The sequence below is a fragment of the Labeo rohita genome, chromosome 21 (assembly GCF_022985175.1).
Source record: "Labeo rohita strain BAU-BD-2019 chromosome 21, IGBB_LRoh.1.0, whole genome shotgun sequence".
NCBI lineage: Eukaryota > Metazoa > Chordata > Actinopteri > Cypriniformes > Cyprinidae > Labeo > Labeo rohita.
In genome coordinates, this window is record NC_066889.1 from 13,762,986 (window position 1) to 13,784,571 (window position 21,586).

Here is a 21,586-nt window from a genome sequence, read left to right on the forward strand (position 1 = left end):
AGCACCCTAAATATCGTTTTTACTCAGCACCGTTGTATCTCCGAGCCTGAAGATGGCGCTCTATATTTTAGTGCGTCACGCGTTCCATGTGACGTCATGTAGGTTTTTAATGATTAGTTTTTCCATAGGGCTCAGCAAACCATGGATAGTTTGAGGCGTTTACGGGTCCAGTTTCCTATAACAGTATTATTGTCATGTATGTTTACATTGTCCTCCGGCAGCGAAATGAATTTTGTAACGTGCGGGTCGGTCGTGAAGCTGCTCAACGTGAAACACAACGTCAGATTACACTCTCATGATGTCCGCTATGGATCTGGTGAGTAACTCTCATTCATAAAACTGTATGGTGGTGATATTAATTGTAAAAAGGCAATAAAAACGTATTATACTATAACTTTGTAAACGTTCTGGAGGGTTTAAAAGTATACGCTCTGTTTGGGTCGGTAAGATTTTTTTTGTTTTGTTTTTGAAAGGCTGCGTTTACACTATCAGTCAAAAGTTTTTGAACAGTAAGATTTTTAATGTTTTTAAAGAAGTCTCTTCTGCTCACCAAGCCTGCATTTATTTGATCCAAAATACTGCAAAGTTCCAAAAAGATCCAAAAAAGCAGTAAAATTCTGAAATATTTTTACTATTTAAAATAACAGCTTTATATTTGAATATATTTTAAAATGTTATTTATTCCTGTGATCAAAGCTTAATTGTCAGCGTCATTAAGTTACTCCAGTTTTCAGCGTCACGATCCTTTAAAAACCTTTCTAAAATGCTGATTTGCTGTTCAAAAAACAATTTTTATTAGTATTAATTTTATTAATAATAATAAATAATATTATTAATTATTTATTAATTTTATCAATATTTAAAACGTGGAGTACATGTTTCTTTGATGAATAGAAAGATCCAAATATCAGCATTTTTTAATATTATACACTATACCGTTCAAAAGCTTGGAATCAGTACAATTTTTATTTTTTGGGAAAAAGAAATTATAGAAATGAATACTTTTATTTACCAGTGATACGTTAAATTGATCAAATGTGATGATAGAGTCATTTATGAGGGTACACAAGATTTTTGTTTCAGATAAATGCTGTTGTTTTGAACTTTCGGTTCATCAAATAAACCCGAAAAAATTCTACTCAGCTGTTTTCAACGTAATAATAATAATTAATGTTTTTTTGAACAGCAAATCAGAATATTAGATTCAGATTTCTGCAGGATCATGTGACTGGAGTAATGATGCTAAAAATTCAGCTTTGAAATCACAGGAATAAATTACATTTTAAAATGTATTTAAATAGAAAGCAGTTATTTTAAATTGTTTTTCTGTGTTTTGAATCAAATAAATCCAGGCTTGGTGAGCCGTCTTAAAAAAAAAAAAAAACAGGAAAAAACGTACTATTCAGAAACGTTTGACTGGTAGTGTATTTGATCAAAAATACAGTAAAAATAGTAGTAAATATTATTACAATTCAAAATCACAGTTTTTCATTTTGATATATTTTAAAATATAATATTCCTGTGATGATGAAGCTGAATTTTCAGCATCGTTACTCTGTTCTTCAGTGTCACATGATCCTTCAGAAATCATTCTAATATGCTAATTTAGTGCTTAAGACACATTTCTTATTATTATTAATGTTGAAAATAGTTGTGCTGCTTAATATTTTGTGGAAACCACATTCTCTTTAATAAATAGAAAGTTTGAAAGAACAGAATTTATTTGAAGTAAAAATCTTTTACAGCATTGTAAATCTCACTTTTGAACAGTTTAATGCATCCTTGCTGAATAAAATACATTGATTTTCTTCGTATACTTCGTATCTCTACGATCTGTTAATTTTGATTCCAGGTAGTGGTCAGCAGTCAGTGACCGGTGTGACCGCAGTAGAGGACAGCAACAGTTACTGGAGTGTGCGGGGCACCAGTGATGCTGTGTGTCATCGAGGGACTCCGGTACAATGTGGACAAAACATCCGATTGACCCATGTGAACACGGGCCGCAATCTACACAGCCACTACTTTACTTCTCCTCTTTCTTCAAATCAGGTTTTAATATGTCATCCTTTTTTTTTTTTTAACACACACTGTACTGTATGGGTCAGGGGTCCTCAAACTTGGTCCTGGAGTGGTGTTGTCCTGCAGAGTTTAGCTCCAACTTGCTTCAACACACCTGCTGGGAAGTTTCTAGTTTTGTAAGAGACTGATGGGCTGATTCAGGTGTGTTTAATTGGGGATGGTGCTAAACTCTGCAGGACAGCAGCCCTTCAGGACCAAGTTTGGGTACCCCTGGTATATAGTGTATATCAGTTTTGATGTTGCAATAGGCTGTGTAATTTTACTCAAAACTCTTCCCATTTAGGAGGTCAGTGCCTTTGGTGAGAACGGCGAGGGTGACCATCTGGATGAGTGGACTGTTTTGTGTACTGGCTCTGTTTGGCAGCGGGATGAGTCCATTCGGTTCCGCCACACGGCCACTGAGGCTCTGCTGTCTGTGACGGGTGAACAGTACGGCAGACCCATCCACGGCCAGAGAGAAGTGCACGGCATGATGGTCAGCAGCTCACACAGCTACTGGAAAACAATGGAGGGCGTCTTCATGAAACCCAGTGAGACTGGATCCAGGGATTTCACCAGTCCATTACACACTGAGTTTTAAAGAAATGCTTCATACAAGCTGAATCTGTTGGACTCTATTGGTTTTCCTTTACCTACTGGCCCAGAAGAGGAGCCTTGAGCTGTTATGAAAAAGAGTTTTAGAATCAAATTGTGCCTCATGTTTGTTTTTTTTTAAACACTTTTAAGCATATGATTTTACACTGTTTGGGGTCAGTAAGGATTATTAAGGTTTTGACAAAAATATGACACATCACAACTGTTTTCAACATTGATAATAATAAGAAATCAGCATATTAGAATGATTTCTGAAGAATCATGTGACACTGAATTCTGGAGTAATGGCTGCTGAAAATTCAGATTTGCTATCACGGGTTAAATTATATTTTAAAACATATTAAAATAGGAAACAGTTATTTTAAATTTTAAATTGTAATAATATTTCACAATATTAATGCTTTTACTGCATTTTGATTAAATAAATGCAGGCTAGGTGAGCAGAAGAATTTTTTAGAAACTTAAAATCTTACTGACCCTAAACTTTTTAAAGGTGAACAGTAATTTAATTTTAAAAATTGGAAGAAATTTTTAAACAAATATTTAGATTTTTGGAATGCAGAAAGAAGCCACTTTTAGCTTTTTAAGCATTTTTAAATTAATTCCACAATCTTACAGATTTCATAATTATGAGGCAAAAGTTCATTCAGAGTTTTAACCTTTGACAGTATTTAATAGCCATTAAAATAGAAAAACCATGGCCATCTGTTTGCATCTTACAAGTACTATTAATTATATATATAAAAAAAATCTTTAAATCATAAATTTGGCCCACAGCTGTTCTCAAAAACATTTAAAACTGGGAAAATATTAATTAATTATACCGGACAAGCTGGAAATCACTTGAATAGCTTGATGCTGACCTGTGAAAACACTACAGAAGCAATGCTACTTCATGTTGCAGCAGTATTAACATTAGTCTCACTGAAAGACTTGCAGTTATGTGGTGCTGATAAAATGATATTTTAGGCTATTTTTTGTAAAGGAAGCTGTGAGTTACTTATAACAAAAGCTCCTTTAAAGCCATTAGTATTATACTTGCACTTGCACACCTTAAGTAACGTCTTTTTTGCCACTAAAATCATTCATTTTTGTCTCTAAATGTGTGATTGAAATTACATTAAGTGCCTTTTTACTATTAACACATATACCATGATTACATGTACTGTAGATGCTGTCAAATTTTAAGTGACCTGTAAACTTTTTTGTTCTGTTTACATGGTTGGAGTCACAGCTGTACACCATTTGACTTGGTAACTACACACGGTACCAACTGGCAAACATTAGTACAGATTTTGAAGTAGAAAACAGCCTTTAGAGTTTATTACCTCAGACAGATGGTTTGTGTGAACATGCTGTTTTGTAGATGCTTTAAATTAAAGACATCAAGACTTCTTTATTCAGTAATGGTCCTTTTTTTATCAGAAAAAAAGATTAAGTACTTTATTTGTCATTTGTACAGCTAACACTGGGTTCACTGGTGTTGTAAAATGTTAATGAAGTGGTTCAAACAATGACAGTATGTAAATGGAATTGTAGTCTTATTTGTAGAAAATCCAATGATTCCCTTTACTGGCCCAGGGAACAATAACAAAAAAAAAAAAAAAATAGAAATTTTCATCATCATTATATTATGGAAGCTTGTTTCCGCCACCGAATTAATAAAAAAGGTAATTGCGACGTTTTGTCTTGCATTTCTGACTTTATTCCCTTAGAATTGTGAGGTATAAACTCGCAATTTAGAGTAAAAAGCCAGAATTGCGTGATATAAACTCGCAAATCTGACTTTTTCCCTCAGAATTTCATGATATAAACTCACAATTTTGACTTTTTTCCCCTCAGAACTGTGAGATAAACTCAATTTAGAGTTAAAAATTAAGAACTGTGTGATATTAACTCGCATTTCTGACTTTTTTTTTCTTCAGAATTGTGATACAGACTTGCTCGGACTATATTCCCTCAGAAATGTGAGATATAAACTTGCAATTTAGAGTTAAAAAGTCAGAATGGCATGACATAAACTCGCATGACCTTTTCCTGAATTTTTTCCTCAGAATTGCATGATATAAACTTGCAGTTCTGACTTTTTTTCCTCACAGTTGTGATATAGACTCGCAATTCTGACTTTATGACCTCAGAATTTAGAGTTAAGAAGTCAGAACTGCGTGATATATACTCGCAAATCTGACTTTTTAACTCTAAATTCTGAGGGAATAAAGTCAGAATTGCGAGTCTGTATCACAATCGTGAGATAAACACAATTTAGTTAAAAATTCAGAATTGTGTTATAAAAACTCGCAATTTAGAGTTAAAAAGTCAGAATTGCGTAACATAAACTCGCAAATCTGACCTTTTCTTTACGAATTGCATGATATACAGTTCTGATTTTTTTCCTCACAATTGTGATACAGACTCGCTTTCATATTCCTTCAGAATTGAGATAAACTCACAATATCAACTCGCATATCAACTTTTTTCTTTACAACTGTGAGTTTTTTTCCTCAGAATTGTGAGATAAAAACTTGCAATTGTGAGAAAATATCAGAATTGGACAATATAACTCGCTATTGCGATGACCTTTTTTTTTTTTCCCTTATTCAGTGGCGGAAACGGGCTTCCATATCCCCTTAACTGATATCTCTGCTGTACGGTTTTGATAACTTTGATAGGGACTAAATCTATCAAAAGGAAGAGATGAGAGAGCAATCTTTCCACAGCTATACTGCCCCATCTCTGTGTCTGCTGTTTCCATGGAGGGATGGGAATTTACAGTTTTCAAGTGAGAGCGGCAGTTTACAAACAAAAAAATTAAAGGAATGTTTATTATTGTAAAATAACTCATGAAATAGTTCTCTGAATTTAAATCGAGATTTACCATAGACTGACATCTCAACTGTACACTGTAAAAAATAAAAAACACAATTTGTTGAGTCAGCTTAAAATAATTAGTTACCCTGCTGCCTTAAAATTTTAAGTTCAGTTAACTAAAATAAGTTTAGTCAACTTGAAATATTAAGTTGTACTACGTAACAACTTATATATTTGTGTTTGCTAAACTTAACAGATTGGTAAGTAACCCAGCTGCCTTAAAATTTTAGGTAGATTCAACTCAAATATCTAAGTTGTCACTTGGTATAATTTAACATTTCAAGTTGAATAAACTTTTTTTTCTTTGAGTTGACTGAACTTAAAATTTTAAGGCAGGTTACAAATTATTTTAAGTTGACTCAACAAATTGTTTTTTACAGTGTACGGTAGAGTTTTATAAAAAACATAAATTGAAAAAAGTTCTTGAGGCTATTTATTAAATGTCTACTAATAAGAATTTGTTAATTTTTTCATTAGCTCCTTTTAGAGGTGAAAGTTAAAGGGATATTATATTAATAACTGGGTGCAAAGACATGTATTGCCATGTTCAATAAATAACTTTCTTTTATTTCTTCATATGCTTTTACGTGTAATGATACATTTTTGTTTAGAAACCATATTGCTGTAATCTGTCAATCCACATCCTGCATGCAATATGTATACTGGTTTGCATATTAATAATCCTTCTTTTGTAATACTCCGTAAAAATACATACATATAAAATTTTATTTGGCATGCTTCAAATTCAGATGAAATTAGGATCTGGATTGAGAGTAAATCAAATTAAAAATTCCATCAACCTTTGCAAGATTAAAAAAAAATAACAATAGAAAACATAAATATTATTAATCAACCAAATATAAAATACAGTAGCAAATAAAACCATTACCAATTTGTATATCCAAAATGCCCATGAACTATAGGGTAATTTTAGTAGAATTTATAGATTCTTACAAGATGGCAACAAGCAAGGGGATACATAGAATAATGGCTAGTAAAAATGATGCGAGACATCTCTAAACTTCAGTCCACTAACCTGCCTTTGTGATAATTGAAAGAAATGGTAAACAAATAGTCTTATATTAATAAACAAAATAACAAGGTGCAACACTTTAAATTGATATATATGAAATTTACACCCCCGTTTCCAACTTCTTTTTGGTAAAGGTTACTTTGTTTCTTTCTATAAGTAACTTTTCGTCTTTACTAGTGTCACAACGCAATTTTTACATTACATCTTCAGAGCAGCCCACTAGATGGAGCCATTGAGTTGGAAATCTCCTCAGCACAAACTGATGGAATAAATGCACCAGTCCTCAATCAAGCTGGTCTGTGACATTCTGGAAAACTGACAGGAACTTTGTCCAGTAAACGGTTCCCAATAATCCGCTTTTCCTTTGCAGTGTATTTTGGCACAGAATGCTGGTACTGTTTCATATAAGATTTGCTCACAGGAAGGAAACAATGGGAGTTCAGACATTTCGACTGATGCTCTCAGCAAATGCCTGCAAGCAGTACAGACCTTGGAAAAGCACTGCATTAGTGTTCTGAACATGCAAACATGACACAGACGATCCAAAGACAATCTTTTGAGTGGCACTATATGCATAAATACACATGCAATATACAAGGGATTGTGATATACACAGTAATAAGGAACACAGGGAAGGGGACTGATGTGCACACACATTATAAATATATAGACAAACAGGTAGACAAATACATATATTACACACAGACTGTAACTGTAAAAGAAAAAAAAGTGCTATTTTAGAGACTGACCAGTTTACTTCTGGTTGATTCAGAGCAGTTTATGTTGCATTCATTGCCTCTCTGAGCCTGAGAGTGAATAAAAACTCAAAATGGACCAAAAAGTCCAACTATGTAGCATAGACACTTCCGCAGAAGTTCAGTGTCATATATTTGAACCAGACAATATATGCAGACATTTAGAAGACCTTGATACTACATTTAAAATCAAAGAGAGTATTATACTCTCTTCTTTTGTGTAGATACATAAAACGAGAGAATGGGTAATGGCACAAATGAAACCGACTTCTAATTTAAGATCCTGTTCACCCATAGTGCACAAGGTGTACTGCAAAATGGAGTTGTGTGGAATTTAATTCATCCCACTTGCTGTGCAGAATATGAAAAGCCGCAATGCATTTGTAAACCAAATTATATAGCAAACAATGAAAAATCAGTCTGGATCTGTTCACGCTGAGAAATAGTTTGGAGTCAGTAAGATTTACAATGTTTTATAAAGTCTTACGCTCACCAAAGCTGCATTTATTTGATAAAAATACAGCAAAAACAGTGATATTGTGAAATATTATTACACTATTTTATAATGCAGTTCAATCCTGAATTTTCAGCATCATTACTCCAGTCTTCAGTGTCACATGATCCTTCAGAAATCATTCCGATATGCTGATTTGCTGCTAAAAAAACATTTATTTTTTTTTATCAGTGAGAAAACAGTTGTGCTGCTTAATATCAAAATGGATGCATTTTTTCAGCATTCTTTAACAAATGGAAAGTTTAGAAGAACAGCATTTATTTTAAATGGATTTATGGAACTCGGACATGATATGCGGTCACATTTAAATTTAGAATTTGTTCCCTCATTTTATTAAAATGTCTTTATTTTTCCCCCTCATTTTAGTTAATTGTGGCCATGTGGCCTTGTTAATTTGTTCCCTTATTTTAGTAAATCACAGCCATGTTGTATTAAAGGAGAACTCCACTTCCAGAACAACAATTTACAAATAATTTACTCACCCCCTTGTCATCCAAGATGTTCATGTCTTTCTGTCTTCAGTCGTAAAGAAATTATGGTTTTTGAGAAAATCATTTCAGGATTTTTCTGCATATAATGGACTTCATTGGTGCCCCAATTTTGAACTTCCAAAATGTAGTTTAAATGCAGCTTCAAAGGGCTCTAAACGATCCCAGCCGAGGAAGAAGCGTCTTATCTAGCAAAACGATTGGTCATTGTTTTCGAAAAATAAAAATTTGTATACTTTTTAAGCAAAAAAGCTCATGTAGCACAGGCTCTGGGATGCGCGTTCTTGAATGATTCATTCGTTTTGAACGAATCTTTAATGTGACTCAGGAAGAACGAGTCGTCTCGGGGAGTGATTCGTTCAGTCACGCATGTGCAACATCTTGTTAGGTTCTGTACTGGAATTAGTTCACCTGTTTCGAGTCTTCGGGTTTTTCGAGTCGTTCGTTCATCTTATGGGGCTGTCACGTGACGCTGATTTTGCTAAAATGAACGAAATGACTCGAAAAAAGATTTGTTCATTTTGCTGAACGAGACTCAAAGGTCCGAGTCGGTAAAATGATCAGAACTTCCCATCACTACTACAAATCATGTCTTCGAATCACCACAAGTTCATCGTCTGTGTACTCTGGCTCAAAAAGGTAGAGTATGTCGAAAAACTCCATGTTATTTTCTCCTACAACTTCAGAATCGTCCGACATCATTATACCTTTTTGTTTGTAAACAGCATTTGACTTACTTGTACTTTCTTAGTCTTTGTGTGTTCGCTTTTTAAACACTGGGTCTGTAGTTCCGCCTACGTTCCGCGTGACCTGCCGACATGATTCAATAGTACGTGAACGCGCATCCCAGAGCCTGTGCTACACAAGCTTTTGTGCTTAAAAAGTAAACCAATTTTTATTTTCCGAAAAAATGACAGTTCGTTTCACTAGATAAGACCCTTCTTCCTCGGCTGGGATCGTTTAGAGCCCTTTTAAGCTGCATTTAAACTACACTTTGGAAGTTCAAATTCAGGGCACCAATGAAGTCCATTATATGGAGAAAAATCCTGAAATGCTTTCCTCAAAAACCATAATTTCTTTACGACTGAAGACAGAAAGACATGAACATCTTGGATGACAAGGGGGTGAGTATATTACTTGTGAACTGTTGTTCTGGAAGTGGACTTCTCCTTTAATCAATTTCCTCATCTGATTATCAAACAGAGGGAATAAATTAGTAAATCATGGCCACAAATGAGTAAAAAGAGGAAGCAAATTCTTCATTCACGGCCATAATTTAACTAAAATGAGGTAAATTTCAGGTCATGTAACAAAGTCTTAATTCATGGTCATGATATATATTTTTTCACATGTCGTGCAGCACTCTGTAGATCAGAATATCTTTTTTAACATGATAAATTATGATATTATTTATAAACTTATAAATTACTATATTCACTACCAGTCAAAAGTTTTTTAATCAAAAAAAAATTGTTTTTTTAAAGAAGCCTGCATTTATTTGATCCAAAGTACAGCAAAAACAGTCAAATTTCAGTCAAACAGTCAGCTTCAACACCACAGGAATAAATTACATTTTAAAATATTTTAAAATAAAAAACTGTGATTTTAAATTGTAATATTTGACTATTTTTCTTTCACTTTCTTGAACTTTTGATCAAATACACTACCAGTCAAAAGTTTTTGAACAGTAAGATTTTTACTATGTGTACTATTTAAAGTAACATTTTTTATTTGAATATATTCTAAAACGTAATTTGTTCCTGTGATATTTAAAGCTACATTTTTAGCATCATTACTCCAGTCACATGATCCTTCAGAACTCATTCAAATATTCTGATTTGCTGCTCAAAAAACATGAATTATTATTATTATGTTGAAAACAGCTGAGAATTTTTTTTCAGGTCTCTTTGATGAATAGAAACATTAGAAACATGTTATAATGTAACATTATAAATGTCTTTATCATCATTTTTGAATTGAAAACATGCTTGCTAAATAAAAGTACTAACTCATGATAATATTAATGAATGGTAGCTTTTGAATGGTATAGTGTATAATGTTACAAAACCTTATTAAATTATATATTAAATTATATATCCTGTATTTTGGATCAAATAAATGCATACTTGGTGAGCAGAAGAGACTAAAAAAACATTAAAAATCTTACTGTCCAAAAACTTTTGACTGGTAGTGTATTATATGTCTTATCTTTCACTATTAATCAACTTAATGCACCATTGCTGGAAAAAGTATTAATTCTCCCACCCCACAAAAAAAAAAAAAAATAAAATAAATAAATAAATAAATCTTACTGACCCCAATCTGTTGAATGGTAATCCTACTATTTAAAAAAAAAATATAGAAAATGTATGTATATAACAGTTTGCAGTTTTCATTTAATTTGATCACATTTCATGTTTAATTCAGAAGTTACTATCTAATTCTTTCCTGAATATATTTGTTTTTAAATAATTTTAAAATGATTTTACTTTTCTGTTTCTCTCTCTCAATTATGCTAATGTGAAGCACTTCAACGTTCATTATGTGCAATATATTTCCCCAAAAACATGGTTATTTAGCATTTTTACTCCAATGTAAAATCCCTTTAGTATTGGCAGTCCAATCAAAGGATCAAAGTTCAAAGTTTCTGGCTGACCACACTCAAAAGGTCAAAATGCACTGTGGGATACAGTACTCCATGCAGATTTGATCCTGCATATTTTGTTAATTTAAGATCGCACGCTGTGCACGGTAAACTGCATACTGTGAAAGTAAGTATGGTAGTAAGTATGGTCAATTCCTTCACCATTAAACAATATCTCCAATAAATAAGCTTCAACACGGCAATGCTGTGAACGAAACGTACAGTGCATCTGAGATGAACACGCATACGCTCTTGATGCCAGACATCCTGCAGCGGCTCCATTGGACAGGCTGCCAATCACTCCTCATTGTTCCCATCTGACATGACTTGGAGTGAGATAAAGTACAAAGTCGTCGTCTTTCAAAGACAGGGAATGAGAAAAACACGCGGGATGTTATTGCATTAAATGGTTTCCAGTGAGGAGCCCTTGCATGTCCCTGTCAAGCTGATGATGGAGGACATCCCTCACTGCCGTCTCGGAGTCTTTCACAATAACAATCGCCAAAATAAATAGAAAAGACAAAACACGCTCCTCTGCTCAGTGGGCTCCCCACGCTAAAAGAAAGTGAAGTAAGAGAGGTCAGGGTTCACAGTGGGCGGGGCTACTCCATGCCATTCCGCAACATCTGATTGGCTGCGATGAGCATGACGCTGATGATGAAGGCCATTGCAAAAGCGCAGATGAGGCTCTTGCGGACACACGTCTGACGATTCTTCTTTTTCGAATGCACTGATGGAGTAGAACAGAGCATCGGTGAAAAGAGATGACAGCACACAATGAGCAAAAGCCATTCAAACAATGATCCAGCAGTGCTGCATAATGAGGCTTACACAATAATGAAACAAAACGTGTGGCTTTGCTGAGCTGCCTCACTGGACTCGACACACTCGTGATCGCACACACGCACGCAGACAGACATAAATATTCAGGAATATGTTTAAGGCCACTGTGGGCTAATAAAACATATATTTAAAACGCTGTGACAGGCTAATTGGTTTTCGAGGCATGAAATTATTACATTTTATTCTCCTTTTTCTCAGCCCGCCAGATTCGATTCCATTCAATTTATGTTGTTATTCTGTGCTGCATATTGAGATTAAATATCGAACTGCTGAGACGTAATTGGATACGAGCCTTTACGATAATTTGCCTGTTTCTGAATTCCATTCTTTTCCTTTACTTCTGTTGGCTGATGAAAACATCTGGTTCAATGATGCGGGTGAAATCTATGGCCATGTGAAGAATGGCTTGAATAGCAATGTCATACCGGGAGTAAAGAAAATATTATACTAGTTACTTTCATTTATCAAATGCTTAAATGGGATTCAAAAAACCTATAATGCACTGAGAACTCTCATCTCATTAAATGCCCAGTTTCTGGCCAAACACATCAGGCTACGGAGTCTAAAGTCAAGCTCCGGATGTAAAAATCCATAAAGAAATGGATTTTTAATGATAACATATAAACCTTTCAAGGCCTACTATGAGCTCTGAGATTGTTAAGCCATGAAATATGCTTCTGCAGAAGCTAAAAGTCAATGTGATTTCAGCTTCATTTAAAAAGCAAGCTTTTTATTGGATACACCAATCAGTTGTTGTTTAGATGGAAATGAGAAAACAACATCCTCTCACTCCCATGAATCATTGCGAAAATTATTGACTACACTCTTATTTATTTTTTTGTAATTCATTTCTTGTACATACATTTAAATAATTATTTTAATTTGTATAATTACAATACACTACCAGTCAAAAGTCTCTTTTGCTCACCAAGCCTGCATTTATTTGATCGAAATCCAGCAAAAGCAGTAATATTGTGAAATATTTTTACTATATAAAATTACTGCTTTCTATATGAATATATTTTAAAATGTAATTTATTCCTGTGATCAAATCTAAATTTTCAGGACCATTACTCCAGATAAATGCTGTTCTTCTGAATTTTTTATTCATCAAATGAAACTGAAAAAAAAAAATCTAGTTAGCTGTTAATAATAATAATAATAACTAGAGTTGAGCCGGATACTCGGCTGAAACGAGTATCCGGCACGGATAAAGCACTTTTGCCGAGTACGAGTATCATACGAGTAATACGAGTCAATATCTGTGCTCGGATTGAATAAAAATTCTCATTGGGTAGTTTACTGTGTCTGCGTTCTGTGATAGGCTAGTCACAGGGCCTCTCCCCTACACACATACTAGAGATGCGCGGATGAGCTTAAACGTCACCGGAATCCGCAGCTCCAAATAAATGATCCGCCCGCCACCCACCCGCACCTGTATTTTTCTCTGATTTAGATAACCGCACCCGACCCGCACCCGATCGTCATTTACAATTATTCTAATTCTTAGTTTTGCATGATGATATGATGAATGTGATGAACACTTATAAGCTTAATCACTCGTGCTTTTAAGCCAAATCCACGCTAAAAAGAATAACGTTAACTGATATCTGGACGTGACGTATTGTTTTCGGTATAATGTACTGATTCAAATTAGTAATCAATAATAATTTTTATTTTAATACTCGGCGTGCCTCTCTTGACATGCTCTCGCGTATGAACAGGCAGCAAATGTGGTGCTGGCGCGGACGGCGCGGGCGCGGGCGCATCAGGCGCATCAGGTGCAATGATAAAACATATTTCAAAGGAAGCCGGCGCTAGGGTCCTTACCGTCTTTGCTGGGTGTTTTGAGCGAATATTTGCATGTATTCACATACGATTTAGTTACAAATGGTGGCCTGTCATGATTTTGGCTAATGCAGGACACTACTGAATGATGCGCATCAGAGGGGATTTAGAAGTGGGTGCGCAGAGCCGACTGATAAAGAAATGGGTATACGCGGGTTATACACACCACTGCATATTAACCTACTCGAGTATTTAAAACATATGTTAGAAAATACAGTTAATATTTGCGTCATTATTGATTTTTCTCATCCACCCGCAAATAATCAGAATGCAATTTTTTATTACCCGACCCACCCGACCCGCGGATTGTCCGCAGCGCCCGCGGATATAACCGCCATCCGCGCATCACTAACACATACAGATTTATTGTGTTGCTGTGTCCCGCTCTGCTCACACACACACACAGAACACTGAGAAGAGAAGAGAACAGCGCGCTCTCTCTCTGTTCTCTCCCTCAGTCACTCAGGTTTGCGGGTTTTTTTCCGTTAACGTTTAGGGTTTCTTCAGCATCACTTTTGTTTTTTACTTTGGTTTGTTTGTAGTACTTACTTTTTAACCAGTAGAGTTTTGGTAAACGTGGGGTTTGTTCAGACGTGGTGCTTGGTAAAAGCGACTCGCGTCTCTGCCTGTCGGAGAATTTATTTTTCTTTTTTAAACCGTCAGCTGGCTCTGACCAGTTTTTTTACTTCACGCACTGAGTGTCTGACACTTTCTTTCTGTATTTCATAAATAAATAAATAAATAAATAAACCACACTGCTCAAGGTTAAAAAAAAAGAAAGTTATGTTGAAATGAAAACTCTTGTTCATTACATTTTACTTCATAATTGCAACCGCATGTGTTGTATTCATTGTTGCAAAACTTATTCTGTATATAGTTCGTTTGTTATCATGATCAAACCCACTGATCTGAAGCTCAATGCTGATGCTGTCATGTAAATAGTTTTCTAATCAGCAATAAATATAACAATTTCTGATCAACCCATATCAATTGCATGCTTAAAATAACATACCGGTTAAAGCCCCGCCCATTTCAATACAACATGACCCACTTCCAGGTTAAATCCCACCCACTTCCGGGTTAGGCCCCGCCCACTCCGAGTACAGATACAGATACAGATAATTCATATGGTTAACAGATACAGATACAGATACAGATAATGCTGTACTCGCTCATCCCTAATAATAACAATAATAATAATAATGTTTTTTTGAGCAGCAAATCAGAATATTAGAATGATATTAATGTAATGTAGTAATGATACTAAAAATTCAACTTTGAAATCACAGGAATAAATTAAATTTTAAAATATATTCAAATAGAAAACAGTTATTTTAAATAGTAAAAATATTTCAAAATGTTACTGTTTTTGCTGTACTTTGGATCTAATAAATGCAGCATTGGTGAGCAGAAGAGACTTCAAAAACTTTCAACTGGTAGTATACATGCCTACAAATCAATTATAAATATTTTACAGTCAGTGCAAATTTAATTTTAAAAAGTATTCATTAGATCCACCAATCAAAGTTGATATCACTTCCATAAAACGTTGTTTATATGTTGTTAACATATTGACTACATTATTACTACTTATTTATCTATAATTAAATATTTTGCAATTAAATATAAATATATATGTATATAATTATTTTTTTTTAAATAAACTATGGTTTGAACTTACTTAATTAATTATATTGCATTTTTTAATAAATTACTATAAGTTAAAATGTTTATATTGCACCATGATACATGATTTTGTGATCTGAGCACGAATATAAAAGAATTTAGCATTGCAAATGACGTTATTGACTATACTCTTAATACTTATCATGGTACTCTTATGAATGCATATCGAAGACTGACACGGAGGAGAAGAAACTGTTGAATGAAGTCACTAGTTTTGTTTTCTTATAGTGCACAAAAAGTATTCAAAATTTGAACGACTCATAAACCGGATGAACCACTTATGTCACATGGACTATTTTATTGATGTCATAATTGATGTCATTTTTTTTATGATGTCATAAAAAAATATCTTAATTTGTGTTCTGAAGATGAACAAAGGTCTAATTGGAACGACATGAGGGTGAGTAATAAATGACGTTTTATTTTTGAATGAACCATCCCTTTAAGTACGCAGTCTTGTACCTTGTTTTGAATCAAATGCATTTGATAAGGATATACGTTTTGAAGTTGTGATTTAACTCTAGTTAGTTTGGTTCAATTCTTAAAACTTTAAACTGAATATTTGAAATGCCCATGTAGAAAAATATTTCTAGGCTTTTGAGAAACTGTCCATTCCCTGCTGCGCTCTGCTGATCATGTGAAAAACTTTTCATTGGTATTCATACAGAAGTTTTCGAGTTACTCTCAGAACTTTAAGCTTCAACCCATTGGAGCTTCGCAAACTTTCCATTGTCTGTAAACTTGAATCAGCTGAACAAACTGTTGCAGGATCCGTCAATTAACGCAAAATTGTTCTCTTTGCTATTTACCTCCCTGAAATTCGGTCTGGCAGTTTCCTGAGTTCTCCTTCAAGCTCTCTTCCTCGGTGACGATAATATTCTCGATGTCCTTCATGGTGAGATGGTCTCTGAAGGCGTGGAACAGGACGTGTTTGAGCTCCTCCAGGGACATCTGTTGCATGTCAAACTGCGGGGTGGAAACACAAGAGGCCTGTTGTCAAATCTCAGCACGGCTGGGCTGTCAGTGCTTCTCTGTGGGGCAGTGCTGAGATCCTACAGTGATTTATTATGGGAGAATTTCCTTCGACAGAAAGTTTAGAGAAGTGAAGCTAGTAAGAAAGAGCAAAATGAGCTGTTCACTAGCCAGTCACTACATTAATCAAGTGTTTACTTGCTCAGTCACACTCACTCTCGCTCCGTCAGTGATGAAAAATGAAAAGAAGCACAGCACACAATTGATCATTCATTGCACTGGACAGACTTTGAGATGTGAATCAACATCGATGTTGACGTGTCCGGTAGTTCCTCACATCTTTACGGTCCTGCAACCAAACAAAACCTTAACAGAAACACATTTTAGAAACAGATTTCAGGCATCCAGTTAGCAGTGCAGTCTCTGTCCTCGTTGAACTACCATATCTGTTGTGACAGCACTGAGACCTGAAGCTGGGTGAAAGCTGAAGAAAGAAGAAGAAGAAGAGGCAAATTTGGGCTGGTTCAATAATTCAGAATCACTGAGAGAGACAGACTTGAACTTTTTCAATTTCCCAGTAAACTCGGTGTCAAGGGTCTTCTCAGAAACCTTGGATGAGCTTTGGTGGTGGGGGTGTTATCCTGTCTTGGCAGAGTCAATAAATTATTGAACTGTATGAGAAAATATGTATTACATTGCAGAGTGTGTCCTTCTGCTTGATTCCATCCACTCAAACACATTTTTTACAGACTCTTAAAATCTTTGCAAGTCGTTCTAAAGTGTTTTCATTGATGCTGTTCAAGCATATGTAATGTGCATCATATAAATGCAGTGATGTCATTACATATCTGCTTACTTTTTAACTAACCAAAAAAAGATGGTCAAAATGCACATTACTACTAGTAGTAAACCTTTATTTAACCATGTTAAAAGCAACAAATAACTGAAAACAACAACCCCAAAAAAAAAAAAACAATAAAAGAAAACAAAATAATACATATTTTAATGAAACATAAATAAAAATAAATATTAAAAATAAATATTACAAGTAAAATATTCCTATATATATATAATATAAATATAAATAAGAAAATTAACCATTTTTGCTTTTATATTCACAATAACCATGTCTAATTAAAAAGTACTAAATAAACACTATAAAAACTAATATATCTTATTAGAATGCAGTTCAGTCAAATTACTACACACACTGTAAAAAACAAATTGTTGAGTCAACTTAAAATCATTTGTAACCTGGCTGCTTTAAAATGTTAAGTTCAGTCAACTCAAAAAAAAGTTTATTCAACTTGAAAAGTTAAATTATACTAAGTGACAACTTAGATATTTGAGTTGAATCAACTTAAAATTTTAAGGCAGCTGGGTTATTTACCCATCTGTTAAGTTTAGCAAACACAAATATCTAAGTTGTTACTTAGTACAACTTAACATTTTAAGTTGACTAAACTTATTTTAGCTGACCGAACTTAAAATTTTAATGCAGTGGGGTAACAAATTATTTTAAGCTGACTCAACAAATTGTGTTTTTTACAGTGTAAATGTACACAATTATGATGTTTAATTTAAAGTTTCATAAATCATTATACCATTCTTGCTTAAATTAAATCAGAAATATATATCCAATAAATACATATTTCTAATTTGAACAAAAAATATGAAAAAAATAACATTCATATATAATCTCATAAGAAAATGCAGTTCAATCAAAATACTAGATAAAAGTACACAATTATGATGTTTAATTTACAGTTTAAATAATTGTTAATATATAAAATAAAAATATTTAAAAACTGAATATTAAAAATAAATACTACAAATTAATTTAAAAATTAATATATTATATGAGAATACAGATTAATCAAATTAGTACATAAATGTACATAAATCATGATGTTCAATTGACCGTTTTAATATGATTTAAATAAAAATGTTACAAATAAATAATACAAAAAAATCCTAGTAGAATGCAGTTCAGTTAAGTTACTAAAGAAATTTACAAAATTATGCCGTTTAATTTAAATTAATTATTGTATTTAATTGTAAATTAAATCATATATATATATATATATAATTACTATATAAGTGCACACAATTTTGATGTTTAATTTATATTATACTACAATATAATGAAATTATATTAAATTATATTATAATATCATGAAAATATATTTACATTTCTTTCAGAAGAATACACAGCAGCCTTAAAATCAGGGGTCACCAAACTTGTTCCTGGAGGGCCGGTGTCCTGTAGAGTTTACCTCCAACTTTCCTCAACACACCTGCCTGGAAGTTTCAAGTATACCTAGTAAGACCTTGATTAGCTGGTTCAGGTGTGTTTGATTCGGGTTGGAGCTAAACTCTGCAGGGACACTGGCCCTCCAGGACCGGGTCTGGTGACCCCTGCTTTGAATGAACATTCAAGAAGTTTTTCCCCCTCTGATGGTGTGGTCATAGTATCTACCGGCAATAGTAAACTGGACCATTCTAACAACCAAACCTTGACCCCTTAGCAAACACACAATCCCTGTGCCCTTTAAAAGCACCTGGGAATTTAGCTCAGATGCAGAACCAACGGTTACCTGACGCTATCTCTGAGACCTGTCAGACAATGTCACTTAAACAAAGCCATGCATAAAGCCTCAATGAGACATTATCAGTTGGGATTGTCTCTTCTGAGGAGCGAGATGACAGCACTGAGCGTGTATCTCTGCTATTCATTCAGCTATTCACACCCACCCAGACACAGACTCTCATGGGATCCTTTCAGCTCCAAATTCACTTCTTTTTCCAGCACCGACTATTCTCTCTCTCTCTGAAAGAAAACTATATGAAAGAGACCAACTGATGTCTCTCAGTTATGAACTCTGTAATATCATAGCATTTCTTATATCAAACTGTTTTTCTCTCATTTGCTCAAAGTGACCCTGCACTCTATACTGTCTAACAAGCAGCTAAGAATCCTCATAAAAACTCAGCACTAATCTGAAACGCAACACTTCGATCTATAAAAATGGCCAAAAGGCCAGAAAACTATGATGCAATAAAAGAAGAAGGGATTGAATCCCTGTTGTGTTAACAAGGGGTGTTGATGTAGTTCCTCGAGGCATCAGTTCTAATGTTCTAGTTCTTCATATGACCAATACCTGCATGGCACTAAGTGAGGCAATTTGCCGCAAATTGTTTCAGAACTGTTGAAGCTCTTTATCAGGATAATTGCACTTAGTTGGAGTGTGCTTGAAAACAAAAAGTCTGGATTACATCTCTGAATTATGGTAATATAGCAGTCTTTAATGAGACGATTTGAAAGGAATATTGTAGAAGTATAGATTAAGGGATCTAAAATACAGTCATGAAGAATAAGGCATTAATATATGCTTTATAAGTACTAATAAACAGCCAGTATACTAGTAATTAGGGATGTAACGGTCTCGATATTATTGTGGTCACATGATGATATGAAACGATAGGTCTTCCAGGCAAAAAGTGTAGTTTTCAAACTTCTTATTTTAACATAAACAGTCTATAAAGTTGTGTTTTGGGCCATTACGCTTTGGCACAGTATCTGTCACATGAACTAAAACAGAAAGCACAATATGGCTTAATCCCTTCATCAAGTCTGTTTTCACTACGCGTTTCCTCAACACACAGAATGGCTTCATTCACAGTGAATGCAGTGAACTCCTTTATTGCATGCGCTGTGAGTTTAACACGCATTTGGGAATGCAACAGCCACCAGTTATGCTTTATTTTCACAGCAGATGATTATAGCATTTCACTAGATTTGTAGTTAGACATATTTCTGTAAGCCTGTTTTTACTGAAGCTGGAGTTTTCCTTCAAAATAAAAGCTTAAAAGTGCAGTATGAACTGCTGACAGCTGGCCGTTTAAAGGAGAAGTCCACTTCCAGAACAACAATTTGCAGATAATGTATTTACCCGCTTGTCATCCAAGATGTTCATGTCTTTCTTTCTTCAGTCGTAAAGAAATTGTGTTTTTTGAGGAAAACATTTCAATGATTTTTCTCCATATAATGGACTGATACGGTGCCCTGATTTTGAACTTCCAAAATGCAGTTTAAATGCAGCTTCAAGGGATCCCAAATGTGGTTGTAAATGATCCAAGCCAAGGAAGAAGGGTCTTATCTAGCGAAACGATCAGTTATTTTCATAAAAATAATACAATTTAAATACTTGTTAATGTCAAACGCTCATCTTGTCTGACCCTGAACTCTGTGTGTTCTGCATCAAGACAGTTAGGGTATGTCGAAAAACTCAGATCGTCTTTTCTTCCTCAACTTCAAAATCATCCTATATTGCTGTTTTGCCTTTTTTGTTAAGGGTGTTTGATCTTCTTTGCATGTTCACTTTGTAAAGACTAAGTCCGAACTTCTGCAGTGATGTAGGATGATTTTGAAATGATTTTTGAAGTTGAGGGAGAAAATACGATTGGAGTTTTTCGACATACCCTAGCTGTCTTGAGCCAGAATACACAGAGTCCAATGAAAGCAAGACAAGACAAGCGTTTGAGATGAAAAAGTATTTACATTGTATTTTTTTTTATGAAAATAACTGATTGTTTTCCTATAAGACCCTTCTTCCTCGGCTGGAATTGTTTACAACCGCATTTGGGATCGTTTGAAGCCGCATTTAAACTGCATTTTGGAAGTTCAAACTCCCGACATCAGTTCATTATATGGAGAAAAATGCTGAAATGTTTTCCTCAAAACACATAATTTCTTTACGACTAAAGAAAGAAAGACATGAACATCTTGGATGACAAGGGGGTGAGTACATTATCTGTAAATTGTTGTTCTGGAAGTGGACTTCTCCTTTAACAACTAGCTGTTCAGTTCTTTCCATACACACTGCATAGAATTTCTGTAAATGCGTTTGCCGCTACACTGTAAAAAATAAAAAACACAATTTGTTGAGTCAGCTTAAAATAATTTGTTACCCTGCTGCCTTAAAACTTTAAGTTCAGTCAACTAAAATAAGTTTAGTCAACTTGAAATGTTAAGTTGTACTAAGTAACAACTTAGATATTTGTGTTTACTAAACTTAACAGATGGGTAAGTAACCCAGCTGTCTTAAAATTTTAAGTTGATTCAACTCAAATATCTAAGTTGTCACTTAGTATAATTTAACATTTCAAATTTTTTTTTGAGTTGACTGAACTTAAAATTTTAAGGCAGCCAGGTTACAAATTATTTTAAGTTGACTCAACAAATTGTTTTTTACAGTGTAC

The 21,586-nt window shown here is 34.2% G+C and overlaps 2 protein-coding genes across 3 annotated transcripts in view; one reads left to right on the top strand and one right to left on the bottom strand.

Moving 5' to 3' along the window:
- Positions 1–84: 84 nt before the first annotated feature.
- sdf2 (stromal cell-derived factor 2) lies at positions 85–4,068 on the top strand. Its single transcript, XM_051094051.1, has 3 exons — positions 85–316; positions 1,853–2,049; positions 2,363–4,068. Exons 1-3 carry the CDS (start codon positions 142–144, stop codon positions 2,657–2,659), a joined length of 669 nt encoding a protein of 222 aa, XP_050950008.1. The 5' UTR covers positions 85–141; the 3' UTR covers positions 2,660–4,068.
- Positions 4,069–9,471: 5,403 nt separating this feature from the next.
- caln2 (calneuron 2) overlaps positions 9,472–21,586 on the bottom strand; it is a 49,613-nt gene continuing 37,498 nt past the window's right edge. For both annotated transcript variants that reach the window (XM_051093941.1, XM_051093940.1), the window contains exons 5-6: positions 16,162–16,318; positions 9,472–11,705 (exon numbers count right to left, since the gene is read on the bottom strand). In XM_051093941.1, the coding sequence (XP_050949898.1) occupies positions 11,578–11,705; positions 16,162–16,318 (285 nt within the window). In that variant the 3' untranslated portion in view covers positions 9,472–11,577. The remainder of the gene's footprint in view (positions 11,706–16,161; positions 16,319–21,586) is intronic.

What these genes read in the sequence shown, in the direction of transcription:
- sdf2 (XM_051094051.1), top strand. Translation starts at nt 142, where the DNA reads ATGGATAGTTTGAGGCGTTTACGGGTCCAGTTTCCTATAACAGTATTA. An exon ending in TGATGTCCGCTATGGATCTG is followed by an intron (nt 317 to 1,852) that starts GTGAGTAACTCT and finishes TTTTGATTCCAG; the next exon opens with GTAGTGGTCAGCAGTCAGTG. An exon ending in CTCCTCTTTCTTCAAATCAG is followed by an intron (nt 2,050 to 2,362) that starts GTTTTAATATGT and finishes CTTCCCATTTAG; the next exon opens with GAGGTCAGTGCCTTTGGTGA.